Source organism: Malania oleifera, chromosome 5 (assembly GCF_029873635.1).
Source record: "Malania oleifera isolate guangnan ecotype guangnan chromosome 5, ASM2987363v1, whole genome shotgun sequence".
Lineage (NCBI taxonomy): Eukaryota > Viridiplantae > Streptophyta > Magnoliopsida > Santalales > Ximeniaceae > Malania > Malania oleifera.
In genome coordinates, this window is record NC_080421.1 from 99,485,540 (window position 1) to 99,512,250 (window position 26,711).

The 26,711-nt window shown below is 36.3% G+C and overlaps 1 protein-coding gene across 2 annotated transcripts in view; it reads right to left on the reverse strand.

The window, feature by feature from the left end:
• The window catches only part of LOC131156152 (dol-P-Man:Man(5)GlcNAc(2)-PP-Dol alpha-1,3-mannosyltransferase), a 38,640-nt gene extending 25,897 nt beyond the window's left edge, over positions 1-12,743 (reverse strand). The window contains exons 1-3 of one of the 2 annotated variants that reach the window (XM_058109610.1): positions 12,441-12,743; positions 12,328-12,362; positions 12,064-12,201 (exon numbers count right to left, since the gene is read on the reverse strand). In XM_058109610.1, the coding sequence (XP_057965593.1) occupies positions 12,064-12,201; positions 12,328-12,362; positions 12,441-12,591 (324 nt within the window). In that variant the 5' untranslated portion in view covers positions 12,592-12,743. The remainder of the gene's footprint in view (positions 1-12,063; positions 12,202-12,327; positions 12,363-12,440) is intronic. The other variant, XM_058109611.1, reaches the window with a different exon arrangement.
• Between the last annotated feature and the right edge of the window lie 13,968 nt (positions 12,744-26,711).

Sequence of the window (26,711 nt, forward strand, 5' to 3'; positions counted from 1 at the left end):
AAAATTCTCTCTGATTTTTCCTCAGCCTACATTGCATATTTTTCATATCTTCAAGCCTATACTTCATACTCCCATATATTTTTTGCTTGAAAAATCTTTTCAAAACTAGAGAGTAATTTTTGCTTACTCCTTTCTTGCAAACTAATTGCAAGTTAGAGAGAGTTTGATTTTCACTTGGTGTGTGCCTACACAGATTTGTTTTTGAAACTTATTACTCTCATTTTCGTGTATTGATTGACATTTTTCTTGGAGAGTAAAGCTAGGGTTCTTTCTCAATATATTTGATTGATAAATATCTTTCTGAGAAGAACTTTTGTTAGCTTCTGAGTCTTGGCATCTTCATTGCCAGATTCAAAAGCTTGCTTGCATTTTCGATAAAATACTTTTGAGCAAGCTTGAACCCCAATCTCGTTTGTGCTTATACTTGAAAAATATTGTGTTAAGATTTCTCTTTGAAATTCAAAGTTCCTTTGATAATATATTGATCTTATTTGTCTTGAATCAAAGGCATTCACTCTCACGTATACACACATACATATATTGTTATTGAGAGCTGAAATAGTGTTTTAGCAAATCTCACTTGAGCATTAGATCTTATCATTTGTAAGCGCATATATTCTAGATCGTAATATTGTACAAATCTGCTTGTGCTAGAAGCATTGAAATTGTACACGAAATTGTGTTGATTATCTGTTGTATTCGAGGCGTGGCCTGAGGGGGTGTTAATCCAGCCCGTAAGAATTGGTTGTAAAGGTTGAGGTCAGCCCTGGTAATTTGACCTAGTGTTGTATTCAGTGTCGCTCCACCCGTGAAGTGAGCTTTAGTAGAATCTTCAGGCTTGCGAGCTAGAGGCGGGAGTTAGGCAGGATTGGCCGAACCCTAATAACATATCTTATGTCTGCTCTTAAATTCCTACACTTTAATTTCCTGCACATGTATGCCTATATTTAATTACTTATAAATGGGTGCATGATTTAAATATTGTGAATAATTGGGATAAACTGAGCCTGCTATATTTGCTTTTGATTATTTGCTCAATTAATTTCTTGTTGGGTAATTGGTACTTGTTTAGACTGACTCTAGGTTGAGCTATACTGCTTGTTGATTTGAACATAACCTAGGAAAAGTTTTAAAATTCCAATTCACCCCCCCCCCCCCTTTCTTGAGATCACACCAATTCCAACAGAATCAAATTGTGTCACTTTATGGACCCCATTATCTTAAAAAGGAAAGGCTTGTGCCATGGACAATATCACTAGCAATTTCAGTGAGATTTCGGTCTCTGTTCACATTGACAGATATGTGAACAAGTGCAGTATGGACCCCTGTGGGACTTGTCCTCGTTAGGGTCCGTTGTATACATGGTCTTAAATTTCCACGAAATTATCGAAATTTCCGTCGAAATTATCGAAATTTTCGGTTTCCGTCACCCTCGAAATCGAAATGGCAGTCGATTTCCATCTTGTATAATATCCGTCGAAATTTCAACGAATCATCTGAAATTTATCGAAATCTCGAAATTTTAGCGAAACTTGTCGAAATTTGAACTATGCAATGAAATTTCCCCGAAATGCAAATGAGAGATTTTGGAGTTTAGTGAAATTTCTCTCTTAATTTATTTTATTTATTTTTATCGAAACAAAATATTATTACAAGTGCTTTTGAAATTTATGAAAAAGTAAATTTACAACAACATTTTATTCAACCATTCATGTCTAAATTATCATTATTTGTATAATAAATAATATTTAAATGGTTTATGAATTTCATATTAACTAATCACTAAATATGTTTAATGGACATTATCTTACAAATATGTTTGATGCACATATTATATTACAACTTCTCCACCTCATAGACATAACAATTTAAGTTTAAGGACTAATTCATTACAAGAAAATACATCTATGCTGTCTATGAAGTATGGATCTATTGGAACCAAATAAGAAAGGAAAGTCTCATGTCAATGAGCAGCTTAACTCATTGGAGAGAACAGTGGCAAAGTTGGTCATTGATCAAGAATCAAGATTAATTATCCAAGCTACACTAGTTCCACATTTGACAAAGATAGAATTGCAAAAATCTGCTAGGAAGGGACCAGTGTTTGAAAAGATGCAACAGCCAATTTATCAAGTTTATGCTCAGCCTACCAATAACTTCTAGGTCCTGGATGCTCCTCAACAGTGTCCCTCCACCTCATGACACTTGGACCTATGTCTAATCAAACAAGGATAGCAAAACAGCACCCTAGGGCCTACCATACAAGATCAACCAGCCTGAGATCTGAGACACAAAACATCAATCTAGCATCAGCTAAACAAGACTCCAAATGGAAAAGGGAGTTCAACACACTACCCATGCCAACATCTGCATTATGCTACCTGTTGGTTTCCCAAGAAATGATCACTCCAAGGCCATTGACCATATGCTCATCTTTAAAGTGGCACAACCCAAAGTCATCTGACAAATTTCATATGAATACCCCTGGTCATTCTACAGAGAAGTGTATAGCTTTGAAGCACTAAATATAGAACCTGCTAGATAACAAGGTACTCAAATTCCACATGGCCAATAAGGGAAACCCAACCATGAAGATCAATCCACCAACAAAAATTGAGAAGCTTCGCTGGGCATTCACTAAACTATCGATACCTCTACCAAAGCTCTAAAGAAAACTACTTGCTCAGATAAAGTTGGGACCTGCCCCATTAAAGTCCATCCAATAGGCATACCCTGAAGGCCTCCAGTGAGCATAATACGGGTGCCCCAGGCTATGCTACCGAAAACTACATTATTTTGAGCATAGGATACAACACCTAATCAATGTTCATCCCCTCACTTTCTAAAGCCAAACAAATTCATGAGATCGAGCATTGGTCTATCAATTGGCTGGGCACAATGGCTTCGCCTTTTCTTTGTTAAGCTATCAAGATGATAGTTGTGATGAGATTTTTAAGTTATAGGTCTTTCTATTGTTTTAAACATTTGTTAACACTACACATCTCACAAGCTTTGTTGTGGCTATGAAGGGGCTCAATGTTAACGGGCATCTTTTCTTGAATGATAATAAGAGCTCATTTTTATTCACAATTCCTCCTTTTACATCTCATTCTCACAGTCGCATCCCTTCTCTTATTCAAATTTCCTTCCTTGTGTTAAAAAATTAAAAAAGAAAAAAGAAAATAAAAGAAAAGCCCACCTTGTAGACTTAGTAATGACCTTGATTGCAAACTGGTTAAAGGTATTGAAAGCAACAAGTCCTTCAAACAAAACAAGAAAACCCTAAGGGACTCTTTGTCAATGAAGCATGAACTGCACAAATGCAAGAATTTCCATGACAAACAAGCATTGTTCATGAGATTAGAACTGCAAGACAGCCTTTTCAAGAATCCTAAAGGCCTTTAAGTATCAATATCTTGAGCAATCCCAAGAGTACCATGTTAAGGCTATGCATAAATAATGTGTGGACATCATTTGGTCAACCAATAATCGCTTTCACCATGCATTACATTGGGTTACCACTTGTTAACCTATTAAGGCTGTTATGAACCTATATTTCCTTCACCCTTATCTGCATATTGACCTTGGATAAGCCACTAGTATCTCAGTTTGCTAAGAAAAACATGGAAATCAAAATGAAGAGATGTCATCATTTTTGTTACCCCTAACCCAGACTACATCCCGTGCTATATCATTAAGTTCACCTTGATATCACAGTTTTAGCACGGCACTTAAGGACATTTACTCATGATATCTCAAACTCAAGGCCAAACAAGCATATTCTATAGTTCCATCAAATTCTTCAACTCTAGAAAAAGGTAAATTGGAAGTATCTAAGCAAACAATTCTCAAGGAGCTTAAGGTATCAATTATTTGCGTGTACAGAAAAAACCTGCGAAGGCGGTATGCAGCCGACCCTCAGTGAAAACCAAAAACAGCGTCAAGTCGAGGAACATGGGCACAAAAGAACAAGAAAATAAAAAATAAGAGAGAGAGAGAGAGAGAGAGAGAGAGAGAGTAGAAATGACAAGTTTGGAAAGAAATTAGTCCGAAGGATTGAAAAACCACATTTCAAACTGGGGACGTTTTTATTTAAAGGGGAGTTTATATGAATTCAAAGAGATTATTTCATCCCCTAACTTTGATACTTGGGGTAGTGTTTTTAGGACAGATTTTCAAGAACAATCCCGACACTAGCGTAGATTGTATTTGAAGAAGAATCTCGTCAAAGCACTCGAGCAAGGATAACCATTGTCATATTCAACATCTCAATATAGGATCTTAAGTTGCAATCAAGTCAATGCCTTAGTCTATAAAACAAACCAAATCCATTCACTACTCTTTCATAAACAACCCATATCTTGAGCCCTACACTTTGCCATCAACCATTAATTCATTGGCAATTTCAACCGCGAGTCTTGAAACCGACCTTCTCGCTCCTTTTCAAAAAAAATACTTTCTAAACCAAATGCATAATTTTGAGCTCATTTTCATTTTGACAATTGAATTTTTCACAAAATTAGTGCTAACTATTGTTTGTTGTGAAAGAAAAGAAATGATTCATTTCCATATCGTCGCAGTATGATCTCTCATAAAGGAGCACAGTTGACAAGAAAAGGAGAAGTACTTTTGTCCTTGCAAATGTTAATCTCAAACAAACAGCCTCTGGTCCAATAATTTGAATCCCGATCATCCGAGGGTTATTCAAGTCATTCAATTGTTTTCTAAGATACAAAAAAACTAGCTTTTGGGAAGCCTTAACTGGCCAAGATGAGCATAACCATTGTCGTTCAAGCCCAACATTCAATTTGCAAAGAGATTTGACCACAAGCATGCATCATATTGTCTTTGAAAATGGAGATCTAGAAAAGGGACTCATTCGACTTTCTTCTACTCCTTCAAACTCAAGTTTTTTTTTGTAGCATATCTTCACTCCAGGTTATGCATAAGAACGTAAATCCTAATTCTTTTTTCACATTTCATATTTGGGTTGTGCACAAGCATGTAAATCTTAATCCTTTTCACATTTCATATCCAAGTTGTGCATGAGCACATAAATCCTAATCCTTTTTCACATCTCAAATCCGGGTTGTGCACGAGCACGAAAATCCTAATTCTTTTCACATTTGGGTTGTGCATAAGCATGTAAACCCTTCATGTCTTCAATCATTCTAGTTGTGCACAAGCATGCAAATCCTTCAAACAATCTGAGTTGTACATGATGCAAAACTTGAGCTTGATTTACATTTGTCCAAGATGGGTGGAAGCCCCATGAACATTCAATCATTCGAGTTGTGCACGAGCATGCAAATCATTCATTAATTCAAGTTGTGTTTCATACACATAAAGGACTCCTGATTGCATTCATTTAATCCAGCGTGTGTTTCATACACGTAAAGGACTCCTTTTTGCATTCATTTAATCCAAGTTGTGATTCATGCATGTAAAAAATCCTACTTGCATGCATTTAATCCAAGTTGTGGTCATGCACATAAAATATCTTGATCACATTCATTCAATTCTGATTTTCAAATACATCTAAGGTAGGACGAGTACAAAACTCCTACAAATGATTCAGTCCTCATTTTCGAATACATCTAAGGTAGGACGAGTAAATGAATCCTATGGATGATTCAATCCTTGTTTACAAATCCACCTAAGGTAGGACAAATACAAGACTCCTACAGATGTTTCAATCCTAGCTTTCAATTCCGTCCAAGGTAGGGCAAATACAAGGCCTTTACAGAAAATTCAATCAATATATTCATGTTTTTCTTTGGTATCATTCTCAGTAGGGTACAAAATCCCTAGGCATAAGCCGCATTTTTATCATTCTGGGTTCATTTAAAGTAGGAAACCAAGCCCCTACGTATGATCCAGTGCTCATTAATTGCATGGATTTTATGATGTTTGTCTCCCAGTCAGAATCGGCATCTATATCTTTGTCATGCCTTCATACAAAGAGATGAGCCAAAGAGGGGCAGCTATGGATGCCTATTTTTTACCAGATCTTTTTTTCTTTTCTTTTTTTTACTTTGCGGTGTGCCTATGTGGTGGCTTAGAACCTCTTCTAAACGGTATTTTAACACTAGTTGCATAATTGGGTGTTTTTAAGGCACTAATTATGTTTATTGGGATTCTTATCTTTGTTTTTAGGTTTGTCTTAGTTTAGAATAGGTTTGTTTGAGTTCCCCAAGCACCCTAAAGGGCAAGGAAGTAATTTTCCTCGCCCCCAAGGCCACTCTAGGAAACTATTGGTTTTTAACCAAACCCTAGCTCTTTTACTATAAATAAGAAGCTAAAAGCGAGGCACAAGGGAGAGCCACTTTTGAAGGAAAGATAAGGGCAACATTGACTGGGAAAAGGAGAGCATACATTCAAACCCAAAGGATTGGGAAGGCCATCCCAAAGCTAGAGCTCTTGATTTTGCTTGAACTATTGGTTTCTAACCAAACCCTAGCTCTTTTATTATAAATAAGAAGCTAAAGGGGAGGCACAAGGGAGAGCCACTTTTGAAGGAAAGAAAAGGCCAACATTGACTGGGAAAAGGAGAGCATACATTCAAACCCAAAGGATTGGGAAGGCCATCCCAAAGCTAGAGCTCTTGATTTTGCTCGAACTATTGGTTTTTAACCAAACCCTAGCTCTCTTATTATAAATAAGAAGCTAAAGAGGAGGCACAAGGGAGAGCTAATTTTGAAGGAAAGATGAGGCCAACATTGACTGGGAAAAGGAGAGCATACATTCAAACCCAAAGGATTGGGAAGGCCATCCCAAAGCTAGACCTCTTGATTTTGCTCGGGGTCCAACATCTCTTCTAACAAGGTATTCACCTTAAATCCTTCTCCATTCATTAACATGCCTTGTCCTCCATGGTGCTAATAAGAAAGCTTAACTTAATCTTTTATTATGTTTGCCTAATGAATCTTGTTTGCCTCATTTTCTTTCTTTAAGATTAGTTGGTTGTTAAGAGAGTGATGAATGTCATTTCTTGATCAAAAATGAAATCTTTGCCATAAAGAATACTTATATTCTACTAAATCTCTGGTTTTCAATAATGCATGATTCTATTGGCAGCCAATTACTTGAGGCATGGTTTAGCTTGCATTGGCAGCATGCAAAGCTGTATGAGTTGAGAGACGGGAGAGAGAGGAAGAAAACTAGAGAGAGAAGATGAGAATATAGAAGATATAGATAGGTGAGAGAGAGTGTGGTACTGTATCAGTGCTGTCATTCCCACAGCTGTCCCTACTCGTGAGCAATAGACTATAGAGAGCAAAATAGCATAGAGAAGAATAGGTTTGAAATCTGGGAGAAAAAAAAGTATAGATAGAGGGAGGAAGAATAGGTTCGCAAGAAAAGGGCATTTTCCGGTGACCCAGAGGCTGTCGAAGCTTCTATTAGCTGTCGCTTGTTGACTGTGAGGGTGGTGGAACCTGGGAGGCCATGGGGAAGCTTTAACCAACAAAGGGGAACCTTCATATTGTGTTTTTCCAGTGTCTTTGGCCTCCAGAGGCGTTGTCTGGTGATTGACAGCAAGGGAAGTGCCGCTGATACAGGCTGGAGTAGGCAGCTGCACACAGGGATTTGGGTTTAAAACCCCCCCCCCCCCCCCCCCCCACCCCAGGCGGAATGACAAAGGAAGTGAACCAATAGCACTGTTCACATGCTCCCCCTTACAATTTTAAAAATCTGTGAACCGGTCAACCAGCCTGCCCATTTTTTTTATTATTCTGATTTTAATAGTTTTTTAAATTGAATAAAATTCATAGAAAATCAGAAAAAAAATATGAAAAATTCTATTTCTCATTTTTTTTTCATATTATTATTATTATTATTATTAGTACTACTACTACTTGACATTGTAATTGTTATTGTCCATTGTTATTATATTTATTCTCATAGCTTAACTTTCTCTTTTATTTCTTGTGTTTAGTGCTTCATTTATTATGAAAACTTGGTAAAATAAATTTTTAAAAGTACAAATAAACCATTAAAAGACCCAAAAAAGGCGGAAAAATCTGGAAACTTCTCAAAAATAAAAATGGGAAAAAAAGAGAGAGAGAGAGAGAGAGAGAGAGAGAGAGAGAGAGAGAGAATTGAGTGCTAGGGCCCTTTTAGGTTGGAGATCTCACTCTAGATGCAGATTAGGATTTTTATTCTTGTATATATATTTCTATTTCTTATTTCTTTTTCTCTTTCTTTTCGTGGCCGGTAATGTTACCTACTAATTTGAGAATTGTATTTAAATACTGAAATTTTATTTCCTTTCTCCATTTCAAAATCCAATACAAATCTTTCAAATCATATCTCCAAGATCCTTCTTTAAATTCAATTCAAATCCTTTTCCAATTCATTTTTAACTTTCCTTTTATTTCAAATTTCAAATTTCAAAGTTTTCAAATCAGATACTTGCCACACCGTCCCTCATATTTTAGAGATTTTGAGGCCACATTTATCCTTCTTTCAAATCATTTCCTTTAAAATACAAGATTCTACAAGTATATGGGTTAACCTTTCCATCCCGGATCACATCATTATTGATGTGTTCCATTTGGACAAACAAGGGAGACATTCCATGTCCTCATCCTTTATTGCTTTCTTATCTATAAGCACAAGACAAACATCCAACTGTTCACGATAACCATTCTTTGAATGAATGTCGTAAGGTGCCTAACACCTTCCTTACACATAACCAAGCTCCCAAACCCATCTCTCAGTTCGTAGATCATAAGGGTCTTCTTACTCATAGATTATTATGGTTTCTCTCATCTTATCCCTTCTTCAAAAGGTAAGGTGGTGACTCCCCATTGTCACATTTTATCCCTCCATTCCATCCTCGTCACATCTCACGGCAGACGAAATCTGGCATCAACAAAAGTTTATATAAGAAACCATATTAAACCCATTAGAACCCATAGCCTTATCCCTCTCCATCTAAACACAATAATTCTCACTTCCTCCACTCGGTCTTTCCAATTATGACAAGTCGACAACTGATCCTAAAAAAGATGGTTCAAATCTAATCCCTTAATCATATGCCCACTAGCATCCTCCACAATGTAAAGGTTTCCCAAAAAAAAAAAATATTTCAATGACCTCCTATGCAATTAAACAAGGATCTGGAATAACCTCACCCCTCCCAAAACCAATTCCCTAATTGGGTTTTTTCTCATCTTTCCATTAGCTAACCTTGAAAAAATTTAGGATTAGAATCTCCCTCTTTAACCATTTAAATTTAATCTTTTGCTTCCAACTCCTAACCCCTTAAAAATCAAATCCTCCAGCTCATTCTTCAACGAAACCCATTTAACCTATTAACTCTCTAAAAGACTAAAATCTTCTTTCCTATCTAGATAGTCAAACTCACCCAAAATGCTAGGCTTCCTAATCCTTATATCTCCAAAACTTCCCTATTCCACTACTTTAAGATCTCTTTAAGACACTTAAGCTTCCTTATAAACCTAGACACTTCCTAACCCTTTTCCAAATCCTCACTCCAAGAATCCCTAACCAAAGACAGAAAAGAATCATGATCCAGCCACATATTTTCAAAACGAAAATGAGAAGGGCCCCAATTAACCTTGCTAGATCCCAACAAGACAAGAAAATGACGTCTAGACAAAGCAATATGAGAAATATTAGAAAACTCATCCTCCCAATCACTACAATACAAAAACCTTTCTAAACGACTAGCAACGGCCCTCTCACCTCCCAAAGATTGAGAGAACAACACGTTACCTAGAGGGAGGTCCCTCAATCCACAATCTCTAATGAACCTATCAAAATTCTACATGCTTGAAGTAACCCTCCCACCCCCTTTTCTCCCTAAGAAACCATATCTAAGCCCAATCCATCAACTAATTCTCCCTCAATGGGCTTACTGAGCCTTTTCTTCTCAGCATATTTAGCACAACCCTTTTCTTTACAAGCCCATAAGCTAAAGAACCATAAGATCAAAGCCCCTCAATAGCCATTCCATTATACGCGCCTTCATTTTAAAATTTAAATCGGTATCACCTCTTCCATCATATTACGTGGATGAAGGAACTGCACATGAAAGTAGATCCCTTAAAACCCTACAATACCAGGTGACAGTCCTTCTAAAGGAGTGCATCACCTTCAAAGAATTTCTAAGCACATCAACATATGAGACACCCAACAGAGGCCTCTAAAAAACACACACCCACCCTACATGCACCTCAACCCTTTTAATATTAACAAAGCCACAAATACAATCGACACATCAAAACCCACAATCGCCGATTACCAACAAAACCATCTCCTCTCTTACAGCAACTATATCCTTCAAAGAAAAGAGGAAGGATTTCCATCCTCAAGCTCCCACTCCTTCGTGGAGATCTCCCTTTATCCTTGAACTTCTCAAGACACAAGAAATGACCCCTCCACACGAAAGACATAGCCTCCGGAACCCTTCATGGATCCTCCTCATTCAGACCAAAATAAACCCATCTTCTTTAGAACCCACAAAATCTTGTAATTTCTCAATAGTCAATAACAAAATCGACGTATGCATCTATGCAAATTGCTCAATATGAAATAGAGACATTACCTAGTTAATCTAAGTTAAACACCTTCCAATCAACTTTAAAAGTATAATAAACCCATAACAAAACTCTAAAACAAATAGGTAAAAAATTCCATTGCCAGAATCACACCCGTATCCCAAACCATTTTTTCTCCATTCCAATCTTTCCTCCTAAATTGCTAGTGAACAATATATTATTCCATTACCATCTTCAATTGGTACATGTTGTCCATATATACTAGTCCTTTTAATTCTAACATAACTACAAGCCCTACGATCAATACCACACTATAAAATGGAACACGGTGTTTGAAAATGTCACCATTAATTATTTTCCAACTTCAATTTTCGAAAAGACGAAACAAAGATGATGATTTCGAGAAGACTACCACCCATACTCCCATAGCAGCACAAATTTTTTTTAAAGAAAAATCTCATGTTGATTACAAAATAATGGGTGGATGAAATAGAGTCCAAATGTGATGATTAGCATCAGGCATAATTCAACATCAGAATAACTATGATTCAAGGATATATAGAATAAATTATTGATAAATTTTCAAATAAGAGCTAGTAATGAAACGATAAGCAAGAGTTGCAATGCACATGAACAAAAAGACATATCGCCATTGTAAAATTATTTGATACAATTTGAAAATTTTCACCTCTAGGTCAAGATTAATTAAACTTTAATGATATTTAAGAATAACTTGGGAATGAAATAAAATACAAGATAAGACGTGAAATATCACTGGTTTTTTAAACAACTAGAATAAGTTTGGAAAATGTGCTACATTTGGTTTATAAGAAATGCAAAAATGAAACTTACAACTATAATTTGTTATATCCACCCTAAAAAAATCAACTGAAAATGTTATAGCACTGAACCTTGGCTTGGTTCTATTAAACTTTCCACCTATTTTTTGCAACAGCTGAAAGGAAAATGTCTCATGTATTTTCTAATAGCCAAGCGACACAGCAGGTTTGGATTTTCCCCTCTCACTTGTGTTTCTATTGAGTATTGATAGACTAGAAGGCTCTTGGGCTACTGAAGTGGAACATGAGTAAAGATTTATCGTTTATAGGAGCTCCTCAACAATATAAAGACCCATGCAAAAGTAAAATGTTGATGTGTTTAGTGCTTGTTTTGTTAGTACCTGCCAGTGAGTATTAATAGGTGGGTTTTGTTTCGGTTGGGATTTTCTTCTGTGTGGGGTTTCGGGGTTGATTGCTAGTCGTTTTGTGCATCTAGTCTGTTGTGTTATCTATGTTTAGTTTATTAGGCTTAGTTCGGATCAAGGATTTTTTTTTTGAGAAAGAAGAAAGGAAACGAAAACAAAAACGAAATCAATTCTCCATAGCATTCTCTCTACATTAAAAACTGTTAAGAACGAAAATTGTGCAATAATTCACGTATTTCAAAAAAATAAAAAGTAAAAAACAAAAAACAGAAACAAAGCACTAACACGGGGCGATCATGACATTTTGACTCACAACTGACACAAAATAATTACCTGAGCAGGGTAGACCTCCCCGCCAGTCACAAACCGAATCGCAGAATAAACATACAGAAACCCAGCCGGATAGACCAGAGGACCTGTGTCACCTTTCAAATTCCCGTAATCCCTTTCTCCTTCAAGAAACCCACTCACCTGCTCGTCAATCACAAAAAAGTGAATGAACCAATATCACCCAAACAAAATATAAGACTAAAAATGAAGCTAAAATTAAAAATGGGCTAATTTTGTTCACGAGGCTTCACAAAAACAATAAATTACCTGCGACATGTAGGCGTCCCAATCTATCTTCGTATCTGTCATGAAACAATCAAAACAATTACAAAAAGCCAACTTCTATTTTTCAAGTAAGAAGGAGGGGGTGATGAGCTTACAAGGCACGAAAGCGATGATTATGGAGACAAGGAGGGCATCGATGAAAAGCAGAGAGAACGCGAAGGCTACTTTTGGATTCTTGAAGAATTTAGAAATCGAAGCCCCTCGTCTGTGTGACGGCTTCAACCGTGTCGCTGATCGGGCTGGCATGGTTTTTTCGTAGTTGGAATTGGATCACTCACCTTCTTCCGTCGTAGAAATGCGCCTGAAGCAGGACGCTTGACTTGAACATGGTGAACCTCGAAAATATTTTTCTCTAAAACTATGAATGTTATATGATAATGTTCACGTATAATTTAAATATTTTTTATAATAAATTTATAATTCTTTGTCTCTTCATTCCATTGAATGAGTTGAATTGGAAAATGTAACCTATATTTAACAAAATTAAATTTTAAAAATTAATCAATTAAATTTAATATTTTGAAACTCGTAAACATAAACACTTTCATCCTCAACTTAATCAGTTCAATAGATTAGACTAGCTTGAATCAATTAGTTGATATAAACATGATAATATAATTCTATTATTATTTCTAATAATATCATCTTTTTTTATATCAACAAATTTCTTAGTTACAGTGGAGGGTAATAGAATTGGTAGGGGTAGGGTTAGTCCATAATCGCATAAATTGACGAAAAATGATCTCACCTAGTGGACTTAAGGTTTGGTTTTGTTATTATTGTTGTTGTTGTAATTCTAATTAGAATAGAAATTTATAAGTTATGACATTAATATTATTATAGAATATAAATCCATGAACAAATATTTAATACTATTAGTAGACAATGTAAGCATATAAATTGTGCATAAAATGATAACTAAAATCTCATACTATCTAACCATATAATTGTAACATTGAAACCACTATCACTTCCTTCGAATGTTCTAAAAATATAGAATGCAATATAAAAATTTGCACTTAAATTTTGTTTTAAAAATCAAGTTTGATCAATCAATTGGTCAAACTAGGAAACAACTCATATTTTTTGGATCAAGTTGAATATCATATTTTTTATAATTTGGATAAAATCAAGACAAATCAAGAAACAAGCTCAAATTGAGATCAACTAATTAATATAAACTCAAGGTTTTGTATTCCATTTAACACTCGCATTTTACACACAAAATAATTAATATTATTATTTTTAATTTTAATTTATGAAGCATGAACTTCAAATTTTTAATTTACATTTTCAAAAATTATATTTGATAGGTTACTCAAATTTAAAAATAGTCAACTATGTTTTATTTGTTTTATGATCTATTTAGTTATTTAATAGTATAAGAATTACATATAACAAACATATAGTAGTGTTAATTAATTAGGGTATTTTTTTTTTCTTCATCGATAATTTTAAATTTGTCATATATTTGAAAATTTTAAATAATAATATAATTATATTGTCGTCCTTGTTTCAATTATTTGAGTCAAACTAGTTGGACCTTAAAAATCAGCTAGTCTAGTATTTGCTTACCGATTCTGTTTTCAAAATATTAAACTTAACAAAGCAATGTTTCTAACTTAATTTATTAAATTGATAGTGTCGATAATCATTTTTTTACCAAACAAACTTTGGCCTAAATGTAGATGCAAAAATTAGGAAAAAAAATAAAGAGGAGGAGACAAAACTTCACTAGGTCTCTTAGGGTGGTCGACAACCCTCCCTCCATCTCTAGTCGTTGACACCATCTCCCTAGGCCGTCAACCAATCCCTCAAGGAGTCAACCAGTCTGCAACAAATTTAATTTTTTTGAATTGTCTTCACATGATTGGCTGAAGATTTTCGGTCAAACATGTATCACATTATGTTACATGTCAATCTTCGATATAGGCAATTAATGGTTGGCAATTATAGGTGATTATTTTTAGTTATTTTTTAATTGAATTTTGAAATTCAAATTCTAAAATGATTTTCCCTCCCTTTGTTGAAAGCCTATAAAAGGACATTCTTAGGGAGATTTTAAAGGAGATTGAAAGAGGGGCAAAGTGAGAATTTCAAAGAGGAATTTGTGAGTTTTAAAAGGGTCTCTATTTAAATGAGAGAAAAGAAGAGTCTCTTAAAGGTGACTTTGGGCGTCTAATTTGAAGCGAAGGGTATTTCATTTGATCTACAGAGAGTTCTTCTTTAAAAAGGTTAATGTCAAACACTTTGCTTCATTTATTTCTATGCATATGAATAATTTTGGCATAATAAAACATATGTATGATTCTTCAAATATTTTGATGAGGAATGTCGCACCCCACGGCAAAACAAAGGAACCAAAGCATGGCTAAAATCATGGAAACTTTCCTAAAGAGACAATTCAACAAATCATTTCTAATTTGGAAATGAGCGTACATATTAATTTTCTTTTAATTACATGTTCCCAAATTCTTTGTATAAATAGGGGGTTGTACAGAAATTAAAAATACATCAATAGCAACTCATTCTTTGCTATCTTTTATTCTTTATTTTCCTCTCGCTTCCTTTTGTTCTAGTTTTATCATGGTATCAGAGCAAAGTGATCCTTGAGAGATACGATTCTTGTTTGAGGATAATTCTCCTCAAGTTTTATCCCTTTGTCTTTGAATACCATAAAGCAGAGCTTCTTTTTTTTCTTTTTTCTTTTTCATCTTCTCTCAAATCAACGTTACTGTCAAACGTTGAGTGTGAGTTTTATTTTTCAAAATTCTTACTTTTGATTGTGGGACTATTCTGATGTTATTTCTTTCTCACTTGGTTCGATCAACCTGTTCAATTTGATTTATGTTTTCATTGGGCATTTTGCTGAACTGTCAAGGTGCACAGCCTGCACATTCTCTTTTAGTTCAAAGGTTGAAGAAAATCATATTTGGACTATTTTCTTGAGCTTCACACCATTCTATTTTCAAGGCAAATCACATAGGCCCAATCCAAAGTAGTTTTTTTTTTTTTTGCCGCATTCTCTTTCATTTCACAAATTACGATTTGAAGCTTAAACTCGCGCCCCAAATCAGACCCATGTCATAGATCCAAGTCACACCCCAGGTCCGACCCAACGCCTCAGATCTAACCCATGCCTAGGCTAACCCACACCTTGGCTCAAACCACACCCCGATCTGGTCCGATCTAGACCCGGTCTGACCTAATCCATAATTCCAAAAAAAAAGGTTCATTTCTCATGGTTGAAAAGGCAACCAAGGTGGAAAATATGATTATCCCAATCATCACTTATGCCTCCATCAATTAGATCACCCTGGACTGATTTTATTTTCTCCACCACTCACGGAGGAAAATTATTCCATGCCAAATGGAGTTGTGCGATGATTATCGCACTTCAAGCGAAGAACTAAATCTTCTTCATTGATGGCACGCTACCTCCACCATCTTCCGAATCCTTGGTACTCACAATGGAGATGATCCAATGCTATGGTAATTTCTTAGTTTCTCAATTCCATTTCAAAAGAGAATCTAATAGTGTGATCTATTGTGAAACAACTCATGCCATATGGGATGATCTGAAAGATCAATACTTCAAAGTCAATGACTCCCCGCCTATACAAGCTTAAACAAGATATTGCTAATCTTGTTCAAAGATCTTTATTAGTTAGTGCATACTTTGTCAAATTAAAGAGTTTGTGGGATGAGTTATGCATAGTTCAAGGAATGTCTACCCACACTTGTAACGCACGCAAGGAGACTCTCACACAACAAGAACTAAATCATATCTTGAAGTTTTTTATGGGGCTCAACTACTCCTACACTATAATACGTGGGCAAATACTTCTAATTGATCCAATTCCCACTCTCAATCGCACCTATGCCCTTGTGCTTCAAAAAGAATGCCATCGCGGCATTTTGTCTCCACTATCCATTGAAGGCATTTCTATGGCCACCACCAACTATCAACCACGAAAGTAAGGATGCCCCGTTCCACCTAGGAAGTCTCTCAAATGTACTCACTGTGGCAAAGAGGGACATATTGTAGATTAATGCTACTGCATCCATGGGTTCCCTCCAGTTCCTTGTAACTCTAAACTCAATTAGGATCCCAAGCATAGTGCTTATCAAGCTTCTTCAAATCCATTTACCAGCCGCCTTCCTTTCACCCATGAATAGTGTCAGTAGTTTCTAGCCATTCTCAACAACTTTGTTCCCCCTCAACCTATGGCACAACAAGTAGGTAGTATGGAATCTTCATTGTCAGGTAAATCCAATAATGATCTCTTATAGATTCTTGATAGTGGTTCAATCAATCATATGGTTTGCTTACCCACTGCTCTCACCCAATCTTTCCCAATACATGGTCGTACTGTTTAATAACTAGATGGATCTCATGCCACCGTCACTTATATTGGATCAGTTCACTTCTCTTCCAATCTTATTTTAGACAATGTCCTTTGTGTCCCATGTGATGCCCCGAAGTTTCATACCATTTTTTTCTCAAATAATCAATAATAATTAAATCATACACATCAAACATCACATCAGCCACGTCAACAATTTTGATGCCACTCATATAACTCGACCCACATTGAAAACCGGGTAAACAGGAATTTTATTTATATTAACCTAACAGTGGAAGACATAACGTACATACCATCCATAATACAATACCCAGAGTATCAATATCCATCTACATACATTTCTATCGCATACCCAAAAACAATACAACCCTAGTGAAATCACACCTCCCTACTCCAAAAACTCACCCTGTATATCAGGTTCTAGCTCCCTACTATCTTGGAGCTCTATCACCTGGTATGTCTTTGTTCTCTAAAAAGTTTAGATAATTTGGGTGAGACACATCTCAGTAAGGCAGAATAAATTATTTACAGTGTGTAGTAATATGAGTTCGACTATAAAACATTTTACTTTTCAAATCATCAAATCATTTGAGAAAATACACTGATATATGTATGTGTGTGTGTGTGTGTGTATATATATATGCTCATAATCATATAGATATAAAACACAAGCTTTTATAAGCTTTAAAACCATTTCTCAAGTTCATTCATATACAACCCATATTTACCAGCAAAGTTTTTGAGGATAGGGGAGATTGCACGCCCATACATGCAGCTCCCCTTTGCTCTAATATCGTTTGTAACCTTACCCATTTAACTCGGGTTCGGCTGCAATTGATACCCATCAGGACACTCACCATACTTAGTAAGCTCTTGGGCGGAGAGTTTTACTTCACCTCAATTATTTATGTTATTAACTCACATAAATTCATTTCTCAATTTTATCATTCTCTATTTCTCCTTTTCCATTATTTCTTTCATTTCTTATTTCAGCCCATTTTTATCATTCTTTCACTTTCCATTTCCATTTCACTATCCAGCACATGAATATTCTCGATACCTAGTACCAATATCACGTCTGTAACTTATGGCTGCCATGAGGATCTCATTTCCATGTCATGATTCCCCCCATGGTCAGGGTTTGGCGGCCCAAAGGCTGGATTTAACTACGGTTTACCGACCTTGTTAGATCAAAATATCATATAATATATCCCACGTCAGTAGTACGACTGGCCGGCCTATAGCCCTGATCTGGACTCAGGGGGCACAACAACTCTCCTAAACAACTCAGTCGACTGCCACACCACACGCTCCAAGGGTCCATGTGGTTGCACTATCACCACTACGAACGGTAGCATGCTCCACATCACAACCTATCATCAAGGTTATCATTACCACATCCCTGTAATCATTATGCGGTATTGGCATTTCATCGACCACATTTCAATATTCATATTTCAATATACGCATTTCAAAATTTCACATTTCAATTCTCACAATTCAATATTCATATTGCAGAATTTTACATTGCAATATTTCCCATTTCCATATTCATAATTCAGAACTCATAGTTCAGTATTCCTCTTTCATTATTCTCATTTCAACATTCATTTCATTCTCATACTAGCATATAACACATTTCACATTTTTCAGTACTTCTTAAGATGATCAAATCAGTATTCATACTTTTTCGTTTTTATAGAAATCATTTTACTCATATATATACATCACATTTTATCATTTCCTAGTACATATACCAGTTCTTTCATATTTCATCATTTCTTAGAAAAAATACACAACATCATATAACACATTTCAGTATTTGTCATATGCCACACAATTTCATCTGATACTTATAACATACTAGTTTTAAGGGAAAATATCGTAACTTCAATTTTCACATAATTATTCAATCAATAATTACAAATTATGGCTATAATTTATTCCCCTTACCTGGAAATGAACTACGCCTACAGGGATCCCGAAATTATACCCGTAACGCTCACCCGAACCCTGAATTCAATAACCCTAGTTCAACCCCAGAATGTCCAATATTCTAACATTTTCAAATCTACATTAATTAAATAACAATTAATCTCTAAATAACCCCCTTATCCTAGTTTTGGGGCTATGCCTACGACGACCCCACGAGAAATTTGCTTCACTGGACTTGTAAAGAATCATCCCTAGATTCTCGTGGTGGTGTCTGATTGTCAATTTGACTTAAGATTTAAGAAAACATGAGGTAAGAGTGAAATTTTACCTTGTCATAGGAGATATGTCTACGTCACTCCTACAACAAGTCCACTCGAGTAGAAATGTCGGTGGCGAAGAATGGAACCCAGTGGTATTTTTCAATTTTCGATTGGTGCCCATTTGGCCAAGGAAATCGAGGAGAGAGAGAAAGAGAGAGAGAGAGAGAGAGAGAGAGAGAGAGAGATCCCTGAAGGGGGGCGTTCTACCTCCTTTCTCAGTTTCAATTCCTTCCTCAAGAATCAAGAAGGAATGTTATATATATATATATATATATTATATTATAATATTATTATATTATATTATTATTATATTATATTATTTAACTAATAATGATAATAATTTAATTAATTAATTAATTAATTATATTTATTTATTTACTATTATTATTTTTTAAATCACTACATCCACCTATAATAATTATTTTTGGGCATTACATTATCCCCTCCTTATAAAAATTTTATCCTTGAAATTTGTTAAATATAATCCTACTTTTATCACAGTCTTAGATAATGTTTATTCAGCTCTAAGAAGAGCCGGCGGCCACCCACATAGCAGTCTTGTCCCAAATATATTAATCACCTTCACTTATGGCAGAGGAATACCGTGGTTACAAAGGAGGGTCTTGGGAGATTACAATTATTCACATAAAAGAAAGTTCTCCCCAAAACCCTTCATAACCAAATCATAACACTGCCTACAATACAATATGCAAGTCATTATATAAAATAGTCAACTCACCTCTGGGTCCCACTAAATAGTTACAGATATCTCTGACGCATCTTTTTTTCCAATTCCCATGAAGCTTCTTTTACTGCATGATTGCGTCATAGCACCTTTACTAGTGGTGTAATGACCTGCCTATTTTACCATGATTAATTTTTTTTTCCTAACATACATAAATATCATTCTTAATAAAAATCCTAATACCAATATAGCAAAATCAACCCGAACCCGTGGGTTCCAAGGATACACCTATCATACACAGCGAACACCTAAGCAGCGGAAAATACAAATTACATCCCAACAAACGGTACTAGAGTTTTACTACATTCCATAACAATTCTGTAAATATAAATATAAAATCCTCCAAAAGACCAAAAGGAAAAACTAGGATCATAATCCAAAAACCATCTGACCCTAGTTCAGTAACTCACCTTCCAATCAGAGTAGTATGAACTGCCTCTATCGACGCAGAATTCTGTCCGCTTGTATATCTGGATTCCTTGAAATGTCTTGTAAGCTGGAGTGAGACACCTCTTAATAAGGGAAATAAACTAATATCAGTTGTGTGGCGGTATGAGTATATCTGTACTATAATAGATAAACAATACATAACACATGTCTGGATAAAAACTGGTGTTATAATACTAGATAAAACATACACAATCATTATCATGTTAAATCATACTGAATTTCAATTGTTATAAAATCATCTGCTATAAATGATAGTACGGAAATATTACCCGGGATGGATAGCTAGCTGATGTCATGTATTACCCCCCATGACTTGGTTGTGCAGCCCAAAGGCGGGACCTGACAATAGCTAGCCGACCACTACCAAGTCAAATGTGTTTGTCTACAACACTACATTGAAGCCACATCGACTATCCACCTCCCACACTCTTTATTGGCAAGTGTGGTAGTATTAGTCTGAACTGAACTGAATAGCTACGGTACCGAGTCCTGAATACTGATCTAAAAACATATAGTATGTTTACATATATTGATTTAACAGGAAACTAGATTGATAGCATTTTTCTAAATTTTGACATCATACATGATCACGGCCTTGCGCCGAATAACATACATAATTGTGGCCTTGCGCCAGCTATCAATCATGGCCTTGTGCTGAGCATATTATAACATACTGAACTGAAATTTGTATTGTTTATCATAAAATTCTGAAACCATAATTTCCTGTATTATTTATGGTTTTCCTGAAAAATTGTTGTAAACATGCTTTTACTGAAAATCGGACATAACATAATATTCGTAAAATGATACTCATGCCACGCAGATTTAAATAGTATTAAAATTGAATATTTTTTTGTTTAAACATTTTAGAATCGTTTTCCTGTTCAAGAGCTATATTCCCAATATTCTGATATAACATATACAAATTACATAAGTTCTTTAAATACATGTTGTTTTAAAATAATAAATTTTCGTAAAAATAAACTAACTTAATTTATCCCCCCAGCTCCAAAAAAGCCCACAAATCTAACTAAATTTACTCTTGTGGCATTTCTAGCCCAACACCTTGAAATTCACATTTTTCCCCAGCAAAACTTCAGTATTATTTCATCTACTACACCTCCTCAGTCCAAAAATACTAAATACCTTATAAAACTTAAAATAGTTAACTTACCCAAATTTTGGGTGGGTACCCAAGTTGGCCTAACCAATGATTTAGTCTAACAGATTTGTAGAGAATCTTCCAAGGAGTAACATAGCAGCTTCGGATCGTCGAACTGGCAAAGAATGGAGCTAGAATCAAAGAGATAAGGGGGAGGGGACGAACTTAGAGAGAGAGAGAGAGATTTCCTGCATAATCCTCTCACCAAAAATGAGTTCCTGGCCTTTTATAGAATTGCTTGTCCACGTGGCCTCGTTGACAAGTCACATCTCCTTGTCGACGAGTTCAAGCGATAGTCTCGTCGATGAACACCTTCTTCTCGTCGACGAGTTTCAAGCTCTGGAAGAAGCTCTCTTTATAATTTCTCGTCGACAAGGCACAAGTTCCCATCGATGAGCCGAAAGCCCTGCTTGTCTACAGGCACTTCTTCACTCGTCGACGAGACCCTACTGAAATCCCTTTTGAAAAATCCTTTTCTCTCATTTCTTTTATTATTTAATTACTATAAATTTTTGGGTCTCTACATTCTCCCCTCCTTATAAAAATTTCGTCCTTGAAATTACTATCTATATTGACACCATCCTTTAAAGAAAATGGGCTACTTATTTTATTACTTACCCTCACTTGTGGTAGAGGAATACCGTGGTTACATTCAGAGTCCCAGGAGATTATAAATACATAAACAAAAATTCTCCCAAAACCAAAGTACTACCTATTCTATAACCTACAATACTACTTATACATATATCATCTTGCCTTTCATAAAATTAAACCATACTACATTTACCCTACTCGTATACCTAGTGCTGATCTCCACTGAATAAGTGCGGGTATTTCTGTCGTATCTGTTCCTTGAGCTCCCACGAGGCTTCTTCTACCGCATGATTTCTCCACAAAACTTTTACTAGAATCTTCTTACTGAGCAATTCTTGTTCTTTTCTATCTAAAACCTGCACTAGTATCTCCTCATAAGTCAATGAATCTCTGAGTTCTAACTCCGCATAACTGACCACGTGGGAGGGATCTAGATGTATTTCCTCAACATGGAAACATGAAATACATTATGCATTCTGAACAAAGCTGGTGGTAAAGCTAGCTGGTAGGCAACTAACCTCACTTTTTCAAGTATCTCGAAAGGGCCAATGAACCTAGGGCTCAACTTACTCTTCCTCTCAAACCTCATAACTCCCTTCAATGGCGCTATCTTCAAGAACACATGGTCCCCAATTTCAAATTCCAACTTCCAACGGCGAGTATTAGAGTAACTCTTCTGCCGACTCTGAGTTACACAAATTCTTTCTTTAATGTGTCGTACTTTGTCATAGGCTTGCTGCACTATTTCTGGCCCCAACACTCACCTCTCACCCATCTCATCCCAGTATAGAGGAGAACGACGCCTCCTACCATAGAGCGCCTCATAAGGTGTCATGTTGATGCTGACCCGATAGTTGTTATTGTATGCAAACTCTACCAGCAACATATATTGAGACTAACTACCCACAAAATCTAGCATGCACACCCGCAGCAATTTGAATTACCCTCTTACTCTGGCCATCCGTCTGAGGATGGAATGCCGTGCTGAAAGATAACTGAGACCCTAGAGCCTCCTATAAGCTCCTCTAAAACTATGATGTGAAATATGAGTCTCGGTTTGATACTATAGACACTGGCACACCATGTGATCGAACTACCTTTTGAACATACAATTCCTCTAGTCTGTCCATGGAGTAGTTGACTTTAATGGGAAGGAAATGGGTGGTCTTCATTAGATAATCCACGATCGCCCAAATTGCATTATGACCATGCAATGCCGACGGCAACCCCGAAACAAAATCTATAGATATGTGATCCCACTTCCACTCCGAAATGAAAAGTGGCTGCAACTAACCTGCCGACCTCTGGTGCTGAGCCTTTACCTGCTGGCACGTCAAACACTGCTGCACAAACTGTCTCTCACTTTCATCGCATGACCTCAGAAATTGAATCCCATTTCCACTCCCTTTCTGCGTTTCCACATTACACGGAAATGACAAGCTTTTTGAGGAATAGTTATACTACAATACCCACTTCAAAATGCATGCAGCAAGCCAAACGCATGCCACAATAGTAACCGAGTCCTTAATACTGATCTAAACTAAACGATCCAAGTTTTGGTAACATATAGTATGTTTTACTTATATTGATTTAACATGAAACTAGATTGATAGCATTTTTCTAAATTCTAACATATCATACATAATCACGGCCTTGCGCCGAATAACATACATAATTACGACCTTGCACTAGCTATCAATCATGGTCTTGTGCCGAGTATATTATAACATACTGAACTGAAATTTGTACTGTTTATCATAAAATTTTGAAACCATAATTTCCTGTATTATTTATGGTTTTTCTGAAAAACTGTTGTAAATATGCTTTTACTGAAGATCTAACATAACATAATATTCGTAAAATGATACTCATGCCACACAGATTTAAATAGTATTAAAACTGAATACCTAAGCTGAATATTTTTCTTTTTAAACATTTTAAAACAGTTTTCCTGTTCAACAACTGTATTCCCAAATATTCTGATATAACATACATAAATTACATGAATTCTGTAAATACATGTTGTTTTAAAATGATAAATTTTCATAAAAATAAACTGACTTAATTTATCCCCTTACCTGGCTATTGAAAAGCCTACAAATCTAACTCTTGTGGCATTCCCAGCTCAACACCCTAAAATTCACATTTTTCCCTAGCAAAACTTCGGTATTATTTCATCTACTACACCTCCTCAGTTCAGAAATACTAAATACCTTATAAAACTTAAAATAATTAACTTACCCAAATTTTGGGATGATACCCAAGTTGGCATAACTAATGATTTACTCCAGCAAATTTGTAGAGAATCTTTCTAGGAGTAACGTGGCGGTTTCGGATCATCGAACCGGCGAAGAACGGAGTCGAAATTGAAGAGAGAAAGGAGAGGGGATGAAGTTAGAGAGAGAGAGAGAGAGATTTCCTACATAATCCTCTCGTCAAAAATGAGTTCCTGGCCTTTTATAAAATTGGTTGTCCACGTGGCCTCGTCGACGAGTCACATCTCCTCGTCAACGAGTCCAAGCGATTGTCTCATCAACGAACACCTTCTTTTCGTTGACGAGTTTCAGGCTCTAGAAGAAGTTCTGTTTGTAATTTCTCATCGACGAGGCATGAGTTCCCATTGATGAGCCAAAAGCCCTGCTCGTCGACAAGCACTTCTTCACTCGTCGACGAGACCCTGCTGAAATCCCTTTTGAAAAATCCTTTCTCTCCTTTCTTTTATTATTTAATTACTATAATTCTTCGGGTCTCTACAAGTGGAATCTTCTTCGTGCGTAACTCTTGTTCCTTCCAGTCTAAGATCTATACTGGCACCTCTTCATAAGTCAATGTATCACCCAATTCCAGTGCTTCATAGCTGATCACATGGGAGGGGTCGATGATGTATTTCCTCAACATAGAAACTTGGAATATGTCATGGATCCTAGATAGGACCGGTGGTAATGCCTACCTCTAGGCAACTGGACCCACTTTTTCAAGAATCTCGAATGGTCCAGTATACCTAGGGCTTAACTTACCCTTTCTCCCAAACCTTATAACACCTTTTAGTGGTGCCACCCTTAGGAATATGTGATCTCCTGCGTCAAACTCCAATTCTCTTCGGCAGTATATGCATAACTCTTCTGCCAACTTTGTGCTGTTCTGATCCTATCTCTGATAAGTATGACTTTATCCTGAGTCTGATGTATCGGCTCTGACCACAAAATCTGTCTCTCACCAATCTCATCCCAGTATATTGGGGATCGGCACCTCTTACCATGCAACACCTTATATGGTGCCATCCAAATGCTGGTTTGGTAGCTATTGTTATACGCAAACTCGACTAGTGGCAAATACTACATCTAACGACCTCCAAAATCCAGCACATATGCTCGCAGCATATCTTCCAGAATCTATATCATCCTCTCCGTCTACCCATCTATCTGAGGATGAAAAGTTGTGTTGAACAATAACTGAGAACCCATGGCCCCTTGCAAACTCATCCAAAAATGAGATGTGAACCATGGTTCTCTATATGAAACTATGGACACTGGGACACTATGGAGTCTAACTATCTCCTAGATATATAACTCAGTCAGTCTACCCATGGAGTAGTTAATTTTGATTAGCAAAAAGTGGACAGTTTTCATCAATCGATCCATAACTACCCAAATAGCGTTATGCCCATGCAACGCCGACGGTAATCCTATGATGAAATCCATTGCTATATGCTCCCACTTCCACTCAAGATTGTGAAGTGGCTGCAATGATCCTGCCAGTCTTTGATGCTTATCTTTCACTTGCTGGTATGTCAAACACTTATCCACATACTAGGCTATCTCCCTCTTCATGTTGCTCCACCAGAAAGGCTCTCGAAGATCCCTATACATTTTAGTGCTACCCAGATGTACAGTATACAGGGACCTATTTGCTTCCTCCAAAATAACCCTCTTGATCTTAGGGTTGGCATGAACTCACAATCTGGTACGAAACCTCAAGGCTCCATCATATGAGACGCTGAACTCTGTCTCTTGACTATCCTGTACCTTCTCCATAAGCTCTACTAATTCTACATCATTCCTCTGAGCTTCTTTAATTCTCTTCTATAGAATTGGCTGCAAAACCAGGTTAGCAATAAATGTCTAGTGATCACCCTCTACCAGCTCCACCGAGCCTCTCTAGATTTATCTGGATCAAATGCTGAATCTCCACTACAAATACAAATGAATCCACTAATTTCTGGCTCAAAGCATTAGTGACCTCATTAGCCTTCTCGAGTGGTAGCTGATAGTGCAATCGTAATCCTTTATTAGCTCCAACATCTCCTCTGCCTCATATTTAACTCTTTTTGCATGAAAAAGTATTTTAAACTATTATGGTCAGTGAAAATCTCACACCTACCCCCTTAAAGATAGTGTTTCCAAATCTTCAATGGATAGACTACTGCTGCTAACTCCAAATCATGGGTAGGGTAGTTCTTTTCATATTCTTTCAATTGTCATGAGGCATATGCTATCACTCTCCCATGCTGCATCAACGCGCATTCGAGCCCTTTATAGGATGCATCACTGTAAATTACGAAACCCTCTTCTCCCGAAGGAATTGTCAACACATATGCAGTGATAAGTCGCTGCTTCAACTCCTGAAAGCTTCGTTCACACTCATCAGACCATTCAAATTTCACGCATTTATTGGTCATTCTAATCAATGGGCTTGATAGTTTAGAGAAGTCTTCAACAAACCTGTGGTAGTACCTGAAATTAGGAATAGCTTCCCAAAAGGGGGGTGAATTGGCTTTTAAAATTTTTTTTTTA